Source organism: Balaenoptera acutorostrata, chromosome 20, assembly GCF_949987535.1.
Source record: "Balaenoptera acutorostrata chromosome 20, mBalAcu1.1, whole genome shotgun sequence".
NCBI lineage: Eukaryota > Metazoa > Chordata > Mammalia > Artiodactyla > Balaenopteridae > Balaenoptera > Balaenoptera acutorostrata.
In genome coordinates this window covers 8,631,779-8,652,777 of record NC_080083.1, presented here as the reverse complement: position 1 = coordinate 8,652,777, position 20,999 = coordinate 8,631,779, and the positions used below count along the sequence as shown (strand labels likewise).

Here is a 20,999-nt window from a genome sequence, read left to right as displayed (position 1 = left end):
CCGTCCCTTAGCCACCTAGACTGACCTGCTTTCTCAGCGAAAAAGGGTGTGGGGAGAAGAGGGATGCGGGTCCTCACGGGAGGGAATGGCTCACTCTCACTACAACCTTCCGGAAAGCGGGGCGCCACACCTCCCCACAAAGAGCTCCCCTAACCCAACCCGCAAAGTTCATTCCACAAAGTCCTGGTATTTTTTTTCTTTTTATATTAAAAAATAACAGACACAATATCAAAAACACAAATGTCATCGGTAGAGGGTACAGCTGAGAACACCTGGGTCCCACCTGAGGGGCAGCACCAGGGACTCCACGGTCCACCAACCTCCCCCACCCCGGAGCAGCTAGGGGTCTGGACCACTGGGTCCTGCTTGGGCCTCAGAGGGCTGGCTCTCCCAATAAATAAACGCAGCCCCAACGCTCAGGGACAGGGACTCCGGCTCGGCTGGGGCTTGGAGAACCACTTCAGCAGCTTGTCAGCAACCCTGTCCAGGGGAAGGAACGACTCCTCAGCAGGGAGGGGAGGTGCGGCTTCTCTGGGCTGGGCTGAAGAGCGCCACCCTCTGTTCTCTAAGAGGCCAGGGGCAGCCCCTGGATCCTGCTGCTGGTGGGGGGGAGGTCCCACCCCCGCTACAGCGGGAGAAGCCGGGACAGTTTTCTATTGGTTGGTCCAGCCACATCGGAGTTCTTCGAGTTGGGACATGGGAGAAGGAAGCTTCTCATGCATTCCCGGAGGTGGCCCCAAATGTAGTCTAGCTGGTGCCATTTTCTGCAGCAGGTAAGGCTAGACTGGATGAGCTCCCACCTTGCTCCTCCTCCTCCATGGCCAGGTCCTGAGAGCTTGAGACCGTGGCCCCAGCTTGGGCCTGGGCCTCATCACCACCCTCACCCTCACCACCACCGCCACCCCCCTCGCCTCCACCCTCCTCCATGGGCTCCAGCCCCAGTCCATCCATTTCCGAGAAGAGTGGGTCATCAGGGTGGCCAGGGTCTTGGGTGCTGCTACCACAGTCCACACAAGCCTTGAAGAAAGAAAGGATATGAGTGAGTCAGGCAGAGTTCTCACTGCTGACCTGCCACCCCAGCTCCCCTTGTTCCCCAACTCGAGAGTACTTCCCAAAATGTACGCCCAAGAAACATTAATCCACACGGATGCGCATGGGGTCAACAAGATTGGAAAATGCATTGTACCCTGTATCCAGACCCCACTATGGGACAATCACAATATACATTAGCATAAGATTGGCCAAGAAAAGGTCTACAAAAACACACGTGGTTTAACACTAAATAACCCAGCAGCAAACTTAGTGGAATTAACATCCTTCAGAATTAATGATCCAAGGAACAATGAGGGGATCAACCCTTAGCCTCTACCCTTTCAACTTGAGCTCAATTCTTTCTTCTCCCTCCTGGCCCAGACTTCTCTTCTCACCATCACATCAAGGGCCCGAGGCAGTTGACCCTTCCGGACCCAGGAGTGCACAGCACCCAGTTCCCTCCGCTGGTCCTCCGAGAACCGAGGCTGCTGCTTCTGCATGGCCCGGAGCCGCTCCCGGTCCTGCTTCAGCACAGAGGCCATGTCCCTGCTCCGGGAAGGGGTTCAGGAGGCAGAGAATGGGAGCTGGGGCCAGGGTCCACGAGGCTGGCATTTTTCCTTTACCTCAACTCCCCAGCTCCCCACTCACTGCCTCATGCTCCTCCCCTGAACCGGTGCTCCGGGAACTCAGGCCTTCCAAGACCAGGAAAGCTGCCCTCAGCCTGACTAATGATGGGGCTCCAAGGGGCAGGGGGCAGAACAGGAAAGCCCCAGGGCAGAGCCAGGCCCAGAAAGAAAACCCCAAGTTAGCTGCAGAGTGAGGGTGGGCCGCCAGCCTCCCCACTCCTCTGAAAAAGAGGCAGAGGAGGTCCCTGAAAGTCCTCACCTGGAGGGCACCTGATAGGTCATCATGACATGCTGGTCAGCATTGGCCATGAGCAGCCAGATGGGATCCTGGAGCACGTACTTAATGACCTGGTCCCCGGGCTCAGCCCTGGCATGGGCAGCCCCAGCCTCAGCCTCGGAAGAATCGATGCTGCCGAAGTACTTGCTCGTGTGGCTGCTCTGACAGCTGCCTGTAGAGTGAGGAGCGGGCAGCCAACAGAGTCAGGCCGACCGGCGCTCCACCAGGCCTCGCTCAAGCCCACTGGCGTTAGGAAGCAGGGCAGGGGCCCAGGCTGCTCGGCCAAAGTGGGGCCTGGCCTCCCAACCCCCCAGACCCTGTCCTACCCCGGGAGGGGTTGTGGGAGGCGGGGCACTCACGCGTGACGCTGGCTGAGGTGCTGCTCCCCTCATGGGAGCCTGAACCAGACCCAGAGCCCAAGGAGCCCGAGGCAGCAGAGCCGGTGCCAGAGCGCGAGTCCTCCTGCAGCAGCAACTCCAGCAGGTCGCTGGAGCCCGAGAGCGCATCCTGGTTGGAGGACTCAGTTATCTCCACCTGGGGGAGGGGAGGGGGACGGGGAGGGATTAAGGGATCAGCACCTAGGCTTCCCTTCAACTGCTGCCTCTGGCTGGGGGCACACCCAACCCAAGCGGCCTCTTCCCACTCCATGACAGTGGGCCCAGGCTGAGTGACAAGAGAGCTGGCGAAGAGTAGAGCCGTGACGCTGGACCCTTTCCAAGCGGCAGATGCACTCTCAGAAGTTATTGGGATGTCCTCACCACCTGTCAGACACAGGCCTGTCCCCACTTCATAGATGAGGCAGCTGATTTCTGCCTCATTCAGAAACGCAGCTGGGGCCGCCCACCCCACGACACCACCATCTGGGGACGCCAGGTGGGCAGGGGGCAGGAGGAAGCCTAACGGGAGGAACGGGGGAGAGGGCCGCATGGGGGCCGTAAGAGGATGGGGGCGGGCCTCAGTGCTCACCAGTCTGGCCGCTGGGTCGGCAGTCTCCTCACTGGGAGCGGGGCGCCCAGCACTACTCCCCTCGACACGGGGGGGCTCCTCAAGCTGCAGCAGATTTAGCTGGAGCGGGGAGCTGCATCTCGAGTTGAAGAGCGGAGAGTCGGGGTGGCGGGGAGGGCTGGGGGGCGGCAGGGGCAGGGACGGAGAAGGGGAGTGGGAGGTGGGGGTCTGGGGTACCCCACAGGGGTAGGTGGGTGGGGCAGGGAACAGATAGTTAGGGAGCACCAAGGCCACCACTGGGGTCACCAGCGGGGCAGGGAAAGCTGCAGGAGACACAGATGTGGGTGCAGGAGGGAGAGGCTGGGGGCCTCCTCTCGGGGAGAACGCGGGGAGGGGGCAAGGCTGGACCACAGCTGGGAAGGGCGGCGTGGCTGGTGGTGGGGGCCAGGGGGCAGAGGATGGCACAGGCGACGGGTGGGAGACGTGGCAGGGGGCTTCGGCCTGCGGGGTCGGGTGCTGGCGGGAGCGCTTGGCTTTGGATCGGCAGTGGTGGCGGCGGCCAGGGGCCGCGGGGCCGTGGCGGCAGCCTGAGGGGAGAGACTAGGGTGAGCAAGGCCCTCGACCTGGGGGTTAGCGCCCCTGCCACCCCGGCTGCCCTGCCACTCGGACCAGGGAGAGGGTAGGCGAAGGACCCAGAAAGTCCAGCTCCCTGGCCCACACGTTAACAGAGGGGATGCTGGGGAGGTGGGGGGACCTTCAGGGAAGAGTCACAGGGACGCGGGATTCACTGACAAAGCGGCCGGGGAAGGAGAGGTTACACGAGGCGGGGTGCTGGGGGTGTGCAGAAGACCCAGGCCTGCTGGCGGACAGGAGGCAGGCGAGGTCGTGGACGAGCGGGCAGGTGGCTCCGGTCCAGCCACCAAACTCCAGCAGCCACTGCCAGCCTGGGCGACCCTCCTGCCAGTGGGGCCGTGCTCCGCGTGGCTCACGATGGAGCCAAGGTGGGCGGGAAAGCCCAGTCCCGAGCCCTGTGCCCGCCTGCAGGGGGCCTCCATCTGCCCTTGAAGCCCTGCCCCCACCCGAAGTCGTCCCAGTTCTCCCTGCCGGTCCACACAGATCTCCCAGTCAGCGGCAACTGAGTCCTGAGTGGGCTTGCTTCCTGCCCCTGCCCCCAGATGGGGCCTGGAGTGGCTTACCTGGAGCAGAGCGCCTCTGCCTGCCCGTCTCAGTGCTGCCCTCCTCTGGCGGCAGCCTGGACCCCCGCCCGCTGGGGAGGAGCTAGCGAGGGCCCATCCCTAGGCAGGGCCCTGGTGGCGGAGGTGGCAGCAGCCTGGGTCCCTGGAGCACAAGGACCTCCCTCAAGAAGCCCTCCCCCGACAGTCTGGTCCTAGACCGGGCCGCAGGCAGGCTCAGGGACGTCCCAGGTGGCTACCCGGCTCACCGGGGGCCGAGGGGCCCGTGGAGGAGCCGTCAAGTCCACGCAGCCTGCCGAGGTCGCGGAAACGGCTGAGGAAGGCCTGCTCCTCCTTCTGGGTGTGCAGGGACAGCACAGCCTTGGTCAGGCCCACTGGCCGGTAGGCACCTGCGGCTGGGTCAGGGGCCACCGTGGGGCTGGGGACTGGGCTGGGAGCTGGGCCGGGAGGCGGGCCAGGCAGGTCCTCCATCATGATGATGTCTGAGGAAGATGAGACAGGGGAAAGGTCAGAATCACCTTAAGCGTTAGCACACCCACACCACACGGCACCCTCCATGTCCAGCAGCTTAGCCAAAACCCTGGCCTCTGCCCTGCGGCCAAGCCTGGGCCTCCCCTGCATCTCTTGGCCGCCTCCCCACTGAGAACTGGCTCTGGGCCTTCTTCCCCGTGTAAAGCCGTCCCAGGGTAAGAAAAGATACTCAGTCCCCGCCAGTGGCACTACCCCAGGATGACACCCCCGTGACTTTCCTTGGAAGGGAAGCCCACACCTCGCACTTCCCTCCCTCGTTTTCCAGGTCAATGCCCGAAGACCCTTCAGGGCTTTTCAACAGTCCCTGCCTCAGACCCTCTGTGGGCAGCACCTCAGGTTGAACTACACCCCAGACTTTGTGTGTGAACTGACAGTGAGAACACAGGAAGCAGGATGAGGGACAGACAAGGCGGCAGAGGCTGGCGGGCGGGGGGAGAGCAAGAAGCGGCAGCCCTGAGCTAGGACGGGGGCTCCTTCTCTCCAGCAGGAACCAGAGGGCGGGAGAAGGCAGGTGGGGGGCGGGGGTGGGACGCTGGCTGGGGGACCAGATGGAGCCCGGGCACCGCCCCCCTCAGCCACGCCCGTACCCGATTCCGGGGGCTTCTTGTCTCCCACATGGACGATGGTGGAGCTGAAGCTACACTGACTGGTGACGGACACCACGCTCTCCGCCTTATTGGCCAGGGCGAGCGGGCTCAGGGCGCCTCCTCCCACCACCGGCTCCTTCAGAGGGGCGGCCCCCTCCCCAGACAGCACTGCCGATGGATCTGTACGGAGAGATGGTGCCAGTTACCGCCCCGCTGGGAGGCTGGGGGGGACGGGACAGAGTGAGGTGGGGCCCCAAAGACAGAAATGCAGACGCAGGAACAGAGGACGGGGTGGTGGGGGCAGGGCGGCCTGGCTCTTCACCTTTCTCGGCCCCCACAGAGACCGCGCCCGCCCGATGCCTGTCCTCGTCGGAGGCCGAAGAGGTGGTGCAGGAGGAGGAGGAGGTGCATTTGCGCTTGGTCGTGCTGGGGAGGTTGCAGCTCTCCAGGTATCTGAGGAAGCACCAGAGGACGTGAGGGCAGCGCCTGGGTGGGGCGGGGCGGGGCCGGGGCCCAAGCGGGAGAAGGGGCCAGGATGGCCTTACCGGAGGATGCTGTCCAGGCAGTTGATCTGCTGGTAGGAGCAACTGGAGGCTTCTTTCCGCTCAGCCTCCTCAGGAGCCAAGGCTAGTGGGGCCTGGATTGGAGCAGGTGCCACCTCCAACTCTGGGTCTGCGGATTGGCAGGGAAGGGTCTTGGCCTTGAATGTGCCTGTAGCTGGGCCGAGGAGAGAAAAGCTCCTCTGGGTTGGGCTGAAGGTCATGGGACCCGCCCCACCCCAGGCCTCACTCCTCACCCACACCCTCACCAACTCACCAGGGACGCGGGGCCGGGGCAGAGGCCGGGCCCGGGACTCAATAAAAAGCTGCTGCCCCTGATGCTTCACCAGGTGCACATCCTTACAGATCTGCTGGAAGGTCACCTGTGGGGCAGGGCAGTGGGCAGCATTGGGGGGGCGTGGCCAGCCTGGGGAGCCCAGGGCTTAGCGCAAGAAGAAGGCCCCAGTGGGGAGGCGCGGAGATCACGATGAGAGATGAGAGCAGGACGAGAAAGAAAAGGAGGTGGACGAGGCTCCTCTGGGCTTGGCAGTGCTGACTCCGAGAACAAGGGGACGGGGGACTAAAGGGGTGAAGTGGCAGAGAGGCACTCACCGGCGCAGGAGGCCCAGGTCCCTCGGCGTCACCCCCGTTGCTGGCACTGGAGGAGCCAGGGCTGAGGAGAGGGCCTGGGGAAGTCACCGGGCCGACTCCACAGAACCCCGTGGGGCTGGGGCTGTGCACAGGCTGAGGCAGGGAGAGCGACAGGTCAGATGTCCACGGCCCTGCTCCGCACGCCTTCCTCATTCCCAAGCCCCCTCCCCTCAACTCTCACCTGTAACAGCAGCCGGTGGATCTGCTCAGAGAGCTCCTGGATATCAGGGTCCAGGGAGAGAGCGGGGCTGGGGACTGGGGGAGTGAACACGTCTTCATTCAGGGGCGCCCTGCGGGGTGGGAAGGATGAGCTGAGCCCTGCCCCCTCCACACTGGCCCGCCCTCCAGGGCACCACCCACTTACGTGCGTACTTTGTGGCGGCCCAACACAAAGGCCACCTTGCGGCTCCAGGGGTGCACGAAGCCAGCCCAGCTGGTGTCCATGGTGACGTACTCCCCGTTCCGGGCACAGAAGCGGATAGGGGAGTGGTCAAAGGGCTGGCCAGCCAGCTGCAGGACTGAAGAGAGTGGGAAATGAGGTGCGGGTCAGTGGGAGGGAGAGCTAAGTAAGGTGGTGGAGCCCTACCCCCCACCCCGAAATCCAAGAGACCAAGGCGCTGAAAGACACAACCACAAGGGCAGCTGTTAGGAAGCCCGTGAGACAGCCAGAAGGGCGCACAGGATGAAAGGAACTCACTCTTCTTGTGGATGGCCAGCATGAGGGGTCGGTCCTCGGGATGCAGGAAAAGGAGCACTGGGGCCCCCAGGAGGTCCTGGGGGAGGTAGCCCAGCAACGGGGCGGCCCTGAAATGACAGGAGGCATCAGAATGGCCAAAGCCTCGGCCCTGGACACCTCCTTTTCCTCCAAGTCCTGACCTCACCTTTCATCCACATCCTGGAAGAGGCAGCTGGGCGTGTGCCTCGTAGTGAAGATCCTCTTGTCGGGGGGAATCCGGGGAGCTGAGGCACAGAAAGCGTGGCCATTGGATTTCATCCAGAATGGTCCAGCTCCTCAGCCCTCCATGCTGCCTCAGGCCCAGGCTGGCTGGCAGACAATTCTCTCCACAGCTCTGCCCTGGGCCCTCTAGCCTACAAAGATGGTCTGGACAATCTTTGTGCCCCATGCCAATAATGAAACTGAAAACCAAGGTACTCTCCTTTGCCTTCTCCTAGCTTAGGACTCTCATCCAACTCTACCTCTAAAGGGGCATTCAAACCCTCATTCTAACAATACCTTCTGTGTTCCAAAACTGTCTTCCACACTCCTGTCCTGCCTCACCCCCAGCCTAGAGAAGGCCCCCTTCCTCCTACCCCAACCAGGCCAGGCCCCTGGCCCGCCCACCTTCATAACCAGAGTGGATGCGCTCTGCGATCAGCAGGCAGCACGGCTGTGCAGGGGCCCCATCAGAGACCCGGATCTTGGTCACATATGGGGTTAGGCGGAAGGGCTGGTACCTAGGCCCTGGATCTCGGTCAGGACCCCCTCTAGCCAGGAAAAGAAAGAGGCATTAGGGACTGTCAGTGAAGAGCCACCCACCCCCCCACCTCAAGGTCAAGAGCCACACAGCAAAGAAAGACAGGGGGTGTGGAAGGTGCAAGGGGTCTGCTCCCACGTCCCCTGCCTACCTGATACGGCAGAAGACAGACTTCTCCTGGGTGAAATCCTTGAGGCCTGAACCTGAGACAGACCAGGAGAGCAGTGAGCACAGCTCCCCATCCCCTCCCTGGGTTGAGAAGAACCCAGCAAGGAAAACCCTGGGGCCCCTGGCCCCTCATGGCAGGTGTTTCCTGGGACTGCTCATCCCTCCCCCCAAGCACTTGGGGACCTCACCTGCCGAGGCCCCTGTGCCCCAGGTGGGCAGGCGAGATGGGGCAGTGGAACCATAGAAGACGCCCACATCCTGGGGAGCCAGGAGCTCTGAGAAGCGGGCACCGCGGAACACATCCTGCTTGCAGCGCAGCAGCATACCTGCCTGCTCAGAAATGTAGACGATGCGGCCTGTCAGGAAGGAGACAGCCACAGAGAAGGTATCCTAGGCGAGAAAGCAAAGACAAGAGCAGGTTCAGGAGCTGTGGGAGTGGGGCTGGGGGTGCGTCGGGATACAGAGGCTGGGCCGCGCTGACCTGGTTGCGAAGCGTGTACTCAGATGTGATGTGCTCCAGTTCCTCCAGGGTGTAGGTGGACATGTCCATGGCACAAGGCTCGCCCTCCTCCAGGCTCCACTGCTGGTAGTATTCCTGGTTGGCTGCAGGGTGCGGGCAGCGGCACACTTAGTGAGGAGACTGCCCCCATGGTAGTTGCCCAGGACCTGACCATTGCCCGCCCAGGAAGCACCACTCACTCACCTTGCACCTGCTTGACACAGGCCAGCGCGTACTGCAGCGTGGCCAGGGTCCCAGAGCGGCCCTTGCCCCTGCGCTCTGGTGGCAGCCGAAGCTTGAGCTCCCGCAGTGCCGTCATGAGTTCTTTCTGGGTCCTTGCCCGGGCAGACTGTTCACTGCTGCAGGGCCCACAGGGAGGGAGCAGGTACAGGCATTAGCCCCCAGCGTGGCCCCCAACCCTCTCCCCCAGCCCTCACCTCACGAACCTGCAGCCACTGGTAGACGGGTTGTCCTGCTCTGAGCTGGCACTCAGTAGGCTGTAGGCAATGGAACTGCTGGGTGGGGATGGGCTCTGAGAGTTTGTGCTAGGGGAGAAGCAACAGACCCAAGATGAGAAGAAAGTGGCCAGCAGCACGGGCCTGTCTCCCAGCTCAGTCTGCTCAAAAGACCACTCCTAGCACCTGCAACCCATCCAAACACACCTCTTGCTGCTTTCAGTGGTGTCCAGCAGGGCCGAGTCCTTGCCATTGCCGGAGGAGGAGCTATGTGAGCTCCGCTGAGATGCACCCCTGGACTCCGGTCCATTGGACTCATTGCCGCTGGAGCCATTGCTGTTGGCATCCGTGTCGTCAGCCAGGCTGGGGCCAGGACAAGGTCGATGCTGTGGAGGCCCAGGGGATGGAGCCCCTCCAGGACAAAAGGATTCCCCCGGCCTGGGGTCCCCTCCCCCATCAGCCCCTTCGAGGGGGCCGCTCATGTCTGGGCCATGGGGAGGGCAGGAGAACAGGGAAGGCGGAGAGGCCACCAGAGAGGCACGAGGGGGCCGGGAGGCCTGGCCAGGGGAGTGAGGTGGGAGACTCAAGCCTCAGAGAGCTGAGAAGTTTGATCACAGCCAGCGCCTGAAAAGAGAGACCAAGAAGGAGAAAAACCTGGGCTGTAAATTCACAACACCTGCCGATTTCATTCAGACCCTCCCTTTCAGGCCCCTACGCTCCTGAGACCCAGGCTTCCAATATGGAGCCTAAGCAATTTCTGTTTCCTGTCCGCGTACGGGGCGCGGGGGCGGGGGTCGCGGGGCTGCAGGTGGGAAGGGGCCTCTCTTGGTCCTTCCCCCACATCCCCTGCCAGCGTGGCCTGGGGAGGTAGCACCTAAGCGGTCGTCTACAAAGAACTTCAGCTGTGAGCCACAGCCTGGATACTTCCCATACCCAAATTGCCAGCAGGGCCCCACTCCGCCTGGAACTCCAAGGCCTCCGAGCAGGGGGCGAGCCTGCCGCCTTCTATATTTAGGCCTCCGGGCTAATTTTATCCGGGGGCGGTGCCACCTCCGCCGCACATGCGCGCGGACGTGCGCGGCCCCACCACGCGCTTCCGCCGCCACTGCGGTCGCCAAGGAAACCGACGTCAGCGGCTGAGCTCAGCGGTTGCTGGAGGGCCCGCAAGAGGGCGGGGGTGGGGGCGACCCCTCCCCCATTTCTCGGCGGAAGCGGGGCAACGACACACTCCCGCACTTGCAAGCGCGACCAGGGGTCGCCCACCTCTAATAGATCCCCAGTCCCCGGAGGGCCGAGTGGCCGTAGGAAGAGGGGCAGCCATCGGGGTTTTCAGAGGCTGGCCTTGCTCCCCAGGGCAAAACACAACCACCACCGCCCTCCGCGCAAAAGCCCCTAGACTGGCGCTCGCCAGGATCCCAATCATTCTGGTCAAGACAACACAGCCTTTCCTCCTCTGGCCCCTGCACCTTCTCCCGACCCCCAGGACCGAGGCCTCCCATTGTCAGGAACCCAGGAATCCTCTCTCTTCGGTCCCCTACTTTTCTATACACTCGCCACCACCGCCACCCCCCCCCACACACCCATCCGAAGCAGACACACTCTGCTCTGACCAAGGGACGGACAAAGACCAGCAGACGGCTGTTCCCTTACTCTCCCTCCAACCACACCCCCAACCTCAGAGCATTTTCTGAGCTTCAGGAGGAAAGGGAAGGCTGTGGCCAACAGCAGGAACTAGTACCGGGAACGAGATGTTCCAGTTTGAACCGGGCTGACATCACAGCCGGCGCGAGGCCAGGGACTGGAGGAGGGAGCGCGGGAAGCGCGGAAAGCCCGAAGGGGTCCTGGTGCTGGGGCAAAACCGGGGCCCCCCGAGTGACAAAGGCAGCAGGGGCATGCCTGATGAGGGTCAGGTGTGGGGCCGGGGCAGCTGGGAGCTGGGGGCAAAGCTGGAGGTAAGGTAGGCAGGTCAGGAGTGCGGACGCCCAGTGCTGGATTGTGAGGAATACCTAGGTCCCCGGGGACAGGGAGGGGGTGGACAACGGTAAGGAAGGCGGATTATTGGTGTGCCATCTGAGCGCCCGGGCCGAAAGCGGCCCATCAGGCTGGAAGTGGCGGCAGTCCGGCTCCGGGCCGAAGACCGGCCCCTGGGGTGGCCGCGGAGATGCTTACCTGGCCGCGCGAGTGCCCTCCGGCCGCCTGCCCGCCGCCGTTGCAGCCCGCAACCGAGTGCAAGCTCCGCGGGGCCAGGAGGCGGGTTGCATAACGCCAGGCGCTGCCCCTCATTGGCCTCCTGCCGGCAGAGCCGCAGGCCCCGCCCCCAATTGGCTGGGGATCTCGTCCCGGCGCCTGATTGGCTACTGGCCCCCACTGAGGTCAGGGCTGTGTCACACACCCGGGCGCACGTGGATCTGGGTGCTGGCGCTGGGCTGTAGGGTCCCAGACACCACAGCCCAGCCAATGGGCGCGGGACGCCTTGTACAGTAAATAATGGAAGGGAGGGGAGGGGAGGGGAAGGGAGGGGAGGTAAGCTGTCCCTCTTCAACGAAAATACCAGGGCCACAGTAGGTATTTAAGAGAGCTCTACTTCCTGAACTCACCAGCCTTGCACAACGGGACACCCTGGCCTTGCCAGGGGTGGGCAGAAAGAATGCAGACCTTAGGAGGTGGGCCAAGCTGGATGAGACAGCTGGTCCCTGGGAGGAGATGGACAGAAAACCCAGCTTGGCCTTTCCTAGGTTCCCCTCCCCAGCCTTGTCAACACAATAAAGCCATTTTACCCAATCCCTTCCTCTGACACTTCAAATCCTGTGGACAGCTAGGAGGAGGGTAATCGAGGGTCCACATCTGAGGAGGGGGTGGAGTGGGGGGAAGGATGCAAACAATAGAAGGGGCAGCCAGAGCCAACAGGAACTGTGAAGGGAAACAATGGCAGGTGTTTCCATGGCCAATCAGAGAAAAGGTCACTGGGCAACCTACGTGGTGACTAGTGCTTCTCTCCTGAGGATGCAGCCGCCCAGTTACCGCTGCCCCAAAAGTAGGGGCCAGGCAGCCAGGGCTGCAGGGGAACAAAGGGGTGGCTGAGAGAAGAGACCTTAGACAGAGAAAGTTGGGGCGGCAAGGGCTTCAGGTCCCCACCGCAAGGAGAAGAGAAAGCCAAGGACCTCATCATCTGTCTCTTAACTGTATTCCGCAGCCCCCAGGAGAGAAGCTGACACACAGTAGGTGATCATAAACATGGTGACTTTATAACTAGAGCTAGGGGAGGGGGAGGGGCCTCAGTAATAGAGAAGGAGCTGGAAATTTTTTTTTTTTTTAAGAGGCCAGAAGCAGAACACTGAGTCCTAATTTGGGGGAATAAAGTGCCAGCTTGGGCCGCAAAGAGCTGCAGTTACACAGACCCCCTCCATCCAAGGCTGATGTGTAGTTCCTCTCAGGGCTCCCTGGAAACGTGGGTGGCAAGTGAAGAGGCTGATGCTGACGTAATCAGCGTGGGTGCACACCCCTCACCGTCACGTGGCCTAAGCTTTCCTTAACAATTGTGTTCCCCGTGGGGGGGTGGGGGGGTGGGCAGGGTCAGGGCTCTGTGGAAAAGCTTACAGAATAACCCAGAAAAACCAAAGCAAGAAAACACAGGAAATAAAGGATTCAGGAGCCTGGATTCTCAGTCTTCTCTCCTTGAAAATGTCCCCCCAACTCATATACTGTGGCCCAGTCCCTTGTCTCCTTTTCAGACACCTCTTCTCTGGAAACATCCTTTTTCTTCTTCCTCAGCACTCCTTAGGGCTCTAGATGTGATCTCCCCCGACACAGGCGATCCTTGCTCTCCACCTCCACCTCCACCTCCATATTTTTCTTTTGCGTAGACGAAAGGGTCCAGCGCTCCAGCAGCTCTCAAGGCCCTAACCAGGATCCTGCCTCACGGTCCCCACAGTAACCAGACCCTGCTGCCGTCAATGGAGGAGAGGGGGCGGGAGGCGGCGGTGACGTCAAAGCGGAGGAAGGGGGCGGGGCGGGGCAGCCGGGGAATGTGGGGCAGGGAGGCTGGAGAGGCAGCGGTTTGGGAGGCGGCCAGCCCGAGAGGGCGGCGGCCAGCGAACTTGGGAACATCATGTTCTTTTGGCTGGTAGCCCAGGACATGCACCCAGCCTGAGCGCCTCCCCCCAACCCAACGACAGCCGTCCTGTCCCAAAGCCAGGGATTCCTGGAGAGAGGATTAGGAGGAAGGGGTCCCCCCCTCCCCCGCCCCCACGCCTGGCTCTTTTCTCCAGACTCGCATCCGCCCTCCCCTTGGCTTGCTCCGACAGCTCCTGGCATTGGCTTTCCCCCTCTCCCAGACTGTACACATCTGCTGGCCCGATCCCAAAGCCAGGGCGGGGAAGTTGGAGGCCAGGTTCTGCAAGAGACCTTTGTTCCTTCCCTGAGGCCCCCTTCAGAGCCTGAATCTCTTGTTACTATGGTAGCAGAGACAGGGAGGAGGGATAGGGAGGAGAATGGGTCTAGGATGAGGAACTCGAACTGGGAAAGAGCAAATGGCCCAGCCTGGGGCCTGGATCTTGGGAGAGGGATAAAAGGGAGGAATGAAGGTTTGGGGCTGGTGCCTCAAGACAAGAACCAGGAAGAGGGAAATGGGGCGGGGGTCACCAAAATTTTCAAAACAACTTAAGAATGTGAGAATAGTTCCCAACCACAGCATTCACATAAATCTTACACCCTGTCACTGTTCTTTTGTCACCCTATAACAATTTTGTTTTACCTAAAAAAAAAAAATTAAAAACATGACCCAGGCATTGCGCTGAGCACTTTACATACATTATCTTATTTAATCTTCAGAACAATCCTGTGAGATGGGTATCATTATCCCCATTCCACAAGGACCAACTAAGGCTCAGAAATTACCAAACTTGCCTAAAATGTCTCATAATCAGTTCTCAGGCTCTTAACAAATGGGACCCAGGGTTCAAATCTGAGCTCTGATAATGGCTTGTCATTCTGGTTTCTTACCCTTCAGGAACCTGTGAGGTGTTACCAGCTCTGGGAACTTGGGCCTCTCAAACACTCAGCCAATTCTAAGTTTGGTGCCTAAAACACAGACTCCATCCAACCTCTCCTCTACTCTGGGACATTCAGTTTGCACTCTCCACACACTTCAAATCATCACAGTCCCAGTTTTCACATGCTCACAAAGTCCTTGAGATCACCCTAGCAGCCACCAGCCCCAGTGATTTCCTAGGAACCCCACTTCCTCACTCTTCCACCTTACCGCAGGTCACTTTACCACAGGCCTGGTTGCTTGTACAGACAGATACCAGAGCACCCTGTTGGTGCCTCCTCACCTCCAGGGGCTCAGGAAGACACGTGTACAGCCAATCTGCACAAATCCATCCTCCCTCTCAGGATCCGACAGTTGCTACCCCACGATTACTCCCAAAGATGGCTCCGAGTCCCAACCCCTCCCCTTTACACATGAGAAAGACATCCAGAGCCCTGATGTGACTAGCTCAGGGTCACACAAATCATCACCCCACCCTTTTTCAAATCACCGTATCCCCTTTGGTGCCCTCTCAACTGCCCTACCAGGACCTCTCTCCAGCCTCAGAACCCCTGCCTATTTCAAGTGCTTAAGGCACCTACCCAAACAGCAGTCACGCACTGGAACGTCTCCCACCGGCTCTCAGGGGTCCTGTCCCGTACCTCCCTGGGAGCAGGGTTCTCAGCTCCCTCAGTTCGCTGGCTTCTGAGCCCCTCCCCGCGGCAGTCAGGAGTACAGGGACCTTAGGGCATTGAGGGATTTGAAGTCAGGGATTCCCGCTCCCCTCTCTCTAGAGCTGAGTTCGCAGCCCCTATTCCCGCGCAACCATCAGAGCTCCCACCGCGGTGATCACGCATTTGCAAGATCCCCCTCACGGCAATGCATTAACACCCCTCCTTACAGAACCACCGCGGAAAAACCCATACCGACCGCCGCTCCTCACCCTCCACGCCTGAGCACTTACCGCTCAGCGCGCACGCCGTCCAATTTCTTCCCAACTAGCATCAAGGAGACTTGGATTCGCTTCTCCAGGCCCGCCCGCCGACCAGGATGCCACACCCCTCAAGCTTATTGGCCGAAGGGCGCCGACCCATGCCCCGCGCCGCGTGCGGCCACCCAGCCCCCGCACTGCCACCATTGGCGCCGCCCGCCTCCCTCATCTTCTCATTGGTCAGTTTGCCAACCAGCAGTGACAGATACACGTGCGGGAGGGGCCGCCCTAGCACGTTGATTGGAAGCTGACCTAAAGCCACGCCCACATCCACCTCCGAGGTTCTTATTGGCTGTGGCAGCGTCCCCCGACCTGCCTAAATCGGTGACGCAGACGCCAGTCCAGTCCTCCAAATTTTCTCATAGGCTGAGAGGTCCCGGAGCTGTAGAGGACACGTGCGGGCGATCTCACGCGGCAACTTGTTTACCTAGAAGCTGGGGATTTTCCTTGACGACACGCTAACCCAGGATGGCCGAAGTCTGCGCAGGCGCAGATGTGAGGGGTGGTGGCTTTGGTGGGGGCGCTTTGTGAGCCGTCAGGCGCGTGACAAGAGCGCCCCCGCGCTGGGACTGCGGACCTGGGTTCCTGAAGCTCCCTGAAGCTGAAAGCTGCTAGCATTACGGTGAAGCGCTCTTCAGGTCTCAGTGCCGCGTGGTAACGATGAAGATGATAGCCACCTCCCAGATTGTATTTTCTGTGGGCCAGGCCATGCGCTTCCTACAAACCCAGAGGAGGCGGCTGATCTACTTGCCACCGTCTCATACATGAGACTGAGATCCAGAGAGGTTACATAATGTATCCGGATTAACACACTAGTCTCCAGTGGGGTCAAGATTTGAACCCAGGTCCCTGATACGATAAAGAAGGTGGGTCCTAAGGGCTGCGGGAACCCTAAACCTGTGAAGGACTCAGTAGATGAAGCACAAAAAGGCCCTGAGCACTGTTTTGAAAATAGTAAGCCCTCAACAAGAGATGAACATTATAATGACTGTATTCCTAATGGTAAGAATCACCTGGGTCCTTTACAACTGCTGAATCAATCTCCAGGGAAGGGGCCTGAAAATCTATTTTTAAAAGCATTCCCGGTAGTTCTTAGGAGCCTAAAAGTTTGGGAAACACTATTTAGGTTTCCTAAGCTGCTGAATCCTCATGCTGCAGCCCAGAAAAGTGGGCCCTCCAGAACTCACCTAGCACTCGCCACCCACTGTTAACAGTGCCTGTGGGCAGGGATGCTAGGGTGCCACATCAAGGGCGTTATAGAGCTGGAGGTTAAAGGAGTTCAGTATGGGGTCCAGAGCCACCAGTGGGACAACACAGAGTGCAGGGGCAGCAGGCCATCTACAGCCAGCTCCACACCGCACTCAGCTGGATCTCCCTGAGCTGTTTTTTTCAGTAAGTATTTACTAACGCCTTCTGGATGTTAGCACTGTGCTAGGCACAATGAGGGAGAGATGTTTCACAGTTGTTCCATCTACTTCAGGCCTAGGAGTAAATGACCACGGGAGAGACTGCAAAGCATTTGAGACTTCAATCAAGGAGTAGAAAGGGATCCAATAAACAGCAGGAACATGCCCGCAGGGAAGGGAGAATTGCGGGGGGGGGGGGGGGGGAAGCTGGCAAGCCCAGACCTCAGGGTTCACAGGACCGAGAGACACTGGGATCATGAACACTTCCCATTATCAACTCCTGGTGCCCCCTCGTGGCCATTTGGGGAATCACACTTTGCCTTTGCCCTGCCCAAGGTCAGGCCCCTTGGCAAAGCTGTCGCTTCCAGATGTATCTTCTCAACCTTCCTGTTACACCTGCAGATCCAATACGCTTCCCACTGGTTAAGAAAAGATCTTAGAACACCACCTGGTTACTCATTACACATTTATTGTACATTTTCACAATCTGGATGCGCCACAGAATTGGGGGCATGGGGTGAGGGAAGGGGGGCAGGGGATACTGGGATAATATGGGGGGTCTAGAACACAGCACCCTCACCCCCAGCATCTCTCCCTACCCTTTCACACCACAGCTTTGATCTCCCTGCTCCCCCTCTACACAGGAACCTCGACTGTGGGGGGGGAGAGTTTAGGGGGTGCCCTCCAGTGGCAGGTTAAGGGACTGCACCCTCAGACCCCTAAAATTGTGCCATTTAAAAAGACATTAGACCCTTCCTTCATCATTTCACCGAAAGAGGAGACCCGGAGAGGGGCAAGAATCCCCGTCTTGCAGCGCGTCCCATGCACACATTGGCAGTGACCAGTACCCCCAGCCTGAGTTCAAGGGGGCAGTCAGAGGAGCTGGGCAGTGACGGGGCAACACCCCCCCAATGAGGGAGGAGGGATTTCAGTCCAGCCCCCAACAGGGGTGGGGCCAGAGATTTCAGGAAGGAACTGGGGGGATTCTTTGCCCTGCCCCATCCTCCCCAAGGCAGTGATGACCCCCCCGACACACTGGCAGCCACCTCTCCCAAGAGAGATCAGATTGTGGCCAAGCCCCAACTCTCCTGGTGGGAGGAGGAGGCGGCAGATCAGGCAGATGGGAGGGAGGGAGACCCCATGGGAATGTCAACTGAGCACCCCACATGGAAATTGGGGAGCAGGAATGTGGGGAGAGACTCCAAGTGGCAGAATTATTGGTCCATCATAACACACTGAACTCCAAGACACTTACACACCAGCTGGGGGGAGGGAAAGGAGGGACAAGAGGTTTGGAAAATCGGGGTAGGGGAGGCAAACTGGACTAGGGGGGCTAGGAGGGGGCGATCCTGGGGGCCAGAACAGGCTGGCTCCCCAAAAGCCCAGGCTCCCCACCACCTGCAAGTAACGTCATGCAAATGAAAGTGTGATACAAGGCCCAACAGGGACTAACTCCTCAGTAAAAAACACAGGTTGAAAGACTGAACAGAAGAGAAAATGGGGGGAGGAAGGAAACCAAAAGGGATGTCAGTAGGCAAATGGATGCTAATTAACATGCTGGAAGCTCCCAGAAGACCTTGGGATTCTTAGGACCATAAGGGACCAGTCTCGAAGCCTCCCAATTATGCAAAGAAGATGCACCTAGGGAGGCCTGGACAGTTGCTTTTTATATTTTTTGCAGAGGGTTGGAGGTATGGGGAAGTCCAGGGCGGGAGGAAGGATCAGCTAAATCCAAGGGAAGGAGAGGAAGAGAGGACTGCATAGCAGATGCAAATGAAGGGGACTTGAGGCTGGTCAGGAAGTAAGGGAAAGGGAAGGAGGGAAAGAGAAAAAGGAGGTGATGGGAACCTCAGGAAGGGGTGTTAAGGACAACCGGAAAGAATCTTCTAGTAATAAAACTACAAACAGACCAAATATATATAATATTATATATGTATAAATAACAGCTGGCTATTTACAAGGGGGCACACACACGACACACACACACGGATCCGGGGAGGTGGGGCTGGAAGATATGGCTGAGAGGTGGAGGAGCAGCTGGGGGTGGGGGGGAGAGGCCCTTCTCTGGGCAGGGCAGGCTCCTCAGGGGTTTAAGAGCTGAAGTAAACTGTGGAGAGGGAAAGAGAAGGAAGAAGAGGGAGAAGGGAGAAAGAGAGAGAAAGCAGTGTGTCAGCCCGGCCCTGCTCCCATCTTCCCCACCTCCCAGCTGGTTGACATCCCTTCCCCTCTTGGCCTCAGGTTCTCCATCTGTAACACAAAGAGGCTGGACAGGTCGGTTCCAAGGTCTCTGCAACTCCACGGTACGGCCTTGGGGCCACGGACCCCTAATCCTCTGGGCCTCTGAGACCACAGCTCTCAGACAGTGGGGTGGTTGGCTTCCTAGCTGTTTCTCAAGCCCCTGGGTCTTTGCTGCTCTCCCACTCCCCAATTCCAGGGTTCCCAGACTGGGCTCCCAGGCCCAAAGGGTCCTCAAGGGAGCAGTGGGGATCCACCAGCTTTCCTGTTTCCAAAAATCTTAACAGAAATTGCCCAGAATCAGGCAAAGAGCAAGCTAAACAGCTTCAAGGTTTGGGGCTGTAGATGAATCAGAACTTCTACTGGCAGCTATATGTGCTTTCTGCTGAATAGTAAAAATTAGGTAAATGACCTTCAAAACCCAGAAATCACAGGGGAAACCTCTTCAAGAAAGGGCCCTAACCACTCCCACCCTACTCACCGATGATGATAATGAGGATGATGGCGCAAATCACTCCCAAGATGATCATCATCTGGGGGCGAGAGGGGAGGGTCAGTGAGACAGACCATGATACTCCCGTTCGCCCACCACTCCTCCTACTTGCCCTCCCGCCTGCCTCCACCCTTACCTTGAGGTTTTTCCACCAGTATTTGCGCTTGAGCTTGGCTGCACTTGTTTCAAACTGGGAGGCCCCTGCTTGGAGTGCGTCTGCACGGTCGTCCAGCTCCGACAGCTTCTGGTCCCGCTCCAGGACCTTGTCCACATTCACCCTCATGATGTCCACCACCTGGGGGAAGGCCCGCAAGGCAGGGGGAGTGTGCCATGGCCCATCGCAAAGAGCACTCCTCCACCATGAGCCCACATATGCAACACGCACCCCGATGCTGCTTGGCTAACACGACAAGGACATACACAGAACATGCCTAGCACAGCCGCAGATGCGCCAAGGAGCACGCATCAGGGGCACGCTGGTAGCCAGACATCTCAGATATCACAGCAGCACCCTCTATTTACCGAGCCTCAAACAGCCTGCCAGTCACCAGAGCACACCCGCCCAGGGTGAACACCCCAGGCTAGCAAGGCTGACTGACACCCCACGGCCCTCCCAACTGCATGCTGACAAGGACCGGGCATGGCATATTTTTGTCCCCAAACTCATAAACATGAACTGCCATCACCCCCAACCCAAGACGGGCCCGCACACCGGTTTGCCAACCCTCAGGGTCCTTCCCACTGGCCTCTGACACCGCCCCCCCCAACTCACCTCATCCACCTGGGCCTGTGTCTGCTGCAGTCTCCTGTTACTGGTGAGGTTTGGAGGGGGCGCAGGGGGGCCTCCCTCCCCAGCCGAGGCGGCAGGGGGGGCGGTGGCAGCGGTGGCCGACCTGAAGGGCAGGGACGGATCAAGACCCAAGGCCTGGAGCCCTTGGCCCCGCAGCCAAGGCCCCGCCCATCCGCCTGTCCATCCATCCGTCCCTCCCTTCCTCCTTCACGGGAAGAAAGCCACCCGATAGGAACCCTGGACTCCGTCCAGCCTCGCGGGCGAGTTGTTGCGTGACCTTGAGTGAGGACCCCTCCCCCCCGGGCCTCAGTTTCCCCGTCTGTCAAATGAGGGTGGACCCGAAACGACAGGCGGCAGCGATGACAGGGGCGGGGCGGGCGCACGCCGGTCCGCTCCCTCCCGCGGCCAGGGCCCGCGCGGCCAGCCGGGGACGCGGGGCCTTCCGGCTGCCTGCGCGCAGTCACTGGCGCCGGCCTGGTCTCGGGATGCGGGGCGCGAGTCGAACCCTGGGCCCTCCCCGGGCCTGGGCCCAAGGGTGGCGGCCGGCGCGGGCCACCTGGTGCGGGCGCGGGCGCCAACTCACATGGCGGGGGCAGCGGGCGGAGGACTTGGCAGCGGCAGTGATGGCGGCGGCGGCGACTCGCGCTGGCTCCGACTGGCGCTGGCTGCCCGGGACAGGAAGATGGCGGCCGCACGTCACTCACATCCGGGCACTGCGGGCGGGGGCGGGGCGCGGCGGGCCTCTAGTCGGAAGCCGGGCCGCGGGGGCGGGGCGCGGAGAGCGGAGATCGCGCCTGGCTGGGCAGCTGGTCTGGCGCCGCGGGGCCCCAGCCACTCCCTGATCGCCCGGGAGCCCGGAGCCTGGCGGCCGCGGCTTCCCCACACTGACAGCTGGCCCACCCGGTCTGACCACAGCCCTCCCCGTCGTCCCCGTGCCCCCGCCGCCTGGCCCTTACGGCACCCTTCAGCCCCAAACACGTCCTCCTCCAACTCCGTGAAACCCATCAACCGGTCCGCACCCCACCCAGCCCCGGGTCTCGGCCTGCCCCCAGGTCCCAACGCCTGTTGACCCGCCTT

The 20,999-nt window shown here is 60.3% G+C and overlaps 2 protein-coding genes across 5 annotated transcripts; both read right to left on the bottom strand.

Moving 5' to 3' along the window:
• Positions 1-187: 187 nt before the first annotated feature.
• On the bottom strand, positions 188-15,068 carry PER1 (period circadian regulator 1). Of its 4 annotated transcripts, none has more exons than XM_007166361.2 (23): positions 14,972-15,068; positions 9,186-9,602; positions 8,970-9,068; positions 8,728-8,882; positions 8,506-8,627; positions 8,213-8,414; positions 8,008-8,059; positions 7,724-7,866; positions 7,263-7,341; positions 7,079-7,185; positions 6,746-6,899; positions 6,563-6,671; positions 6,343-6,474; positions 6,008-6,113; positions 5,737-5,908; positions 5,514-5,644; positions 5,192-5,371; positions 4,322-4,555; positions 2,902-3,467; positions 2,295-2,469; positions 1,918-2,107; positions 1,428-1,578; positions 188-1,017 (listed from the first exon to the last, which is right to left on the bottom strand). In XM_007166361.2, exons 2-23 carry the CDS (start codon positions 9,458-9,460, stop codon positions 748-750), a joined length of 3,804 nt encoding a protein of 1,267 aa, XP_007166423.2. In that variant the 5' UTR covers positions 9,461-9,602; positions 14,972-15,068; the 3' UTR covers positions 188-747. The 4 variants fall into 4 exon arrangements, with proteins under 4 accessions (XP_007166423.2, XP_007166422.2, XP_007166420.2 ...); XM_007166360.3 differs by lacking the exon at positions 14,972-15,068 and adding an exon at positions 14,610-14,749; XM_007166358.2 differs by lacking the exon at positions 14,972-15,068 and adding an exon at positions 11,148-11,295.
• A 1,788-nt stretch (positions 15,069-16,856) lies between these two features.
• VAMP2 (vesicle associated membrane protein 2) lies at positions 16,857-20,633 on the bottom strand. The gene is made up of 5 exons (XM_057536965.1): positions 20,506-20,633; positions 19,905-20,025; positions 19,269-19,427; positions 19,121-19,172; positions 16,857-18,511 (listed from the first exon to the last, which is right to left on the bottom strand). Coding segments are annotated over exons 1-5 (351 nt in total). The 5' UTR covers positions 20,508-20,633; the 3' UTR covers positions 16,857-18,494.
• Between the last annotated feature and the right edge of the window lie 366 nt (positions 20,634-20,999).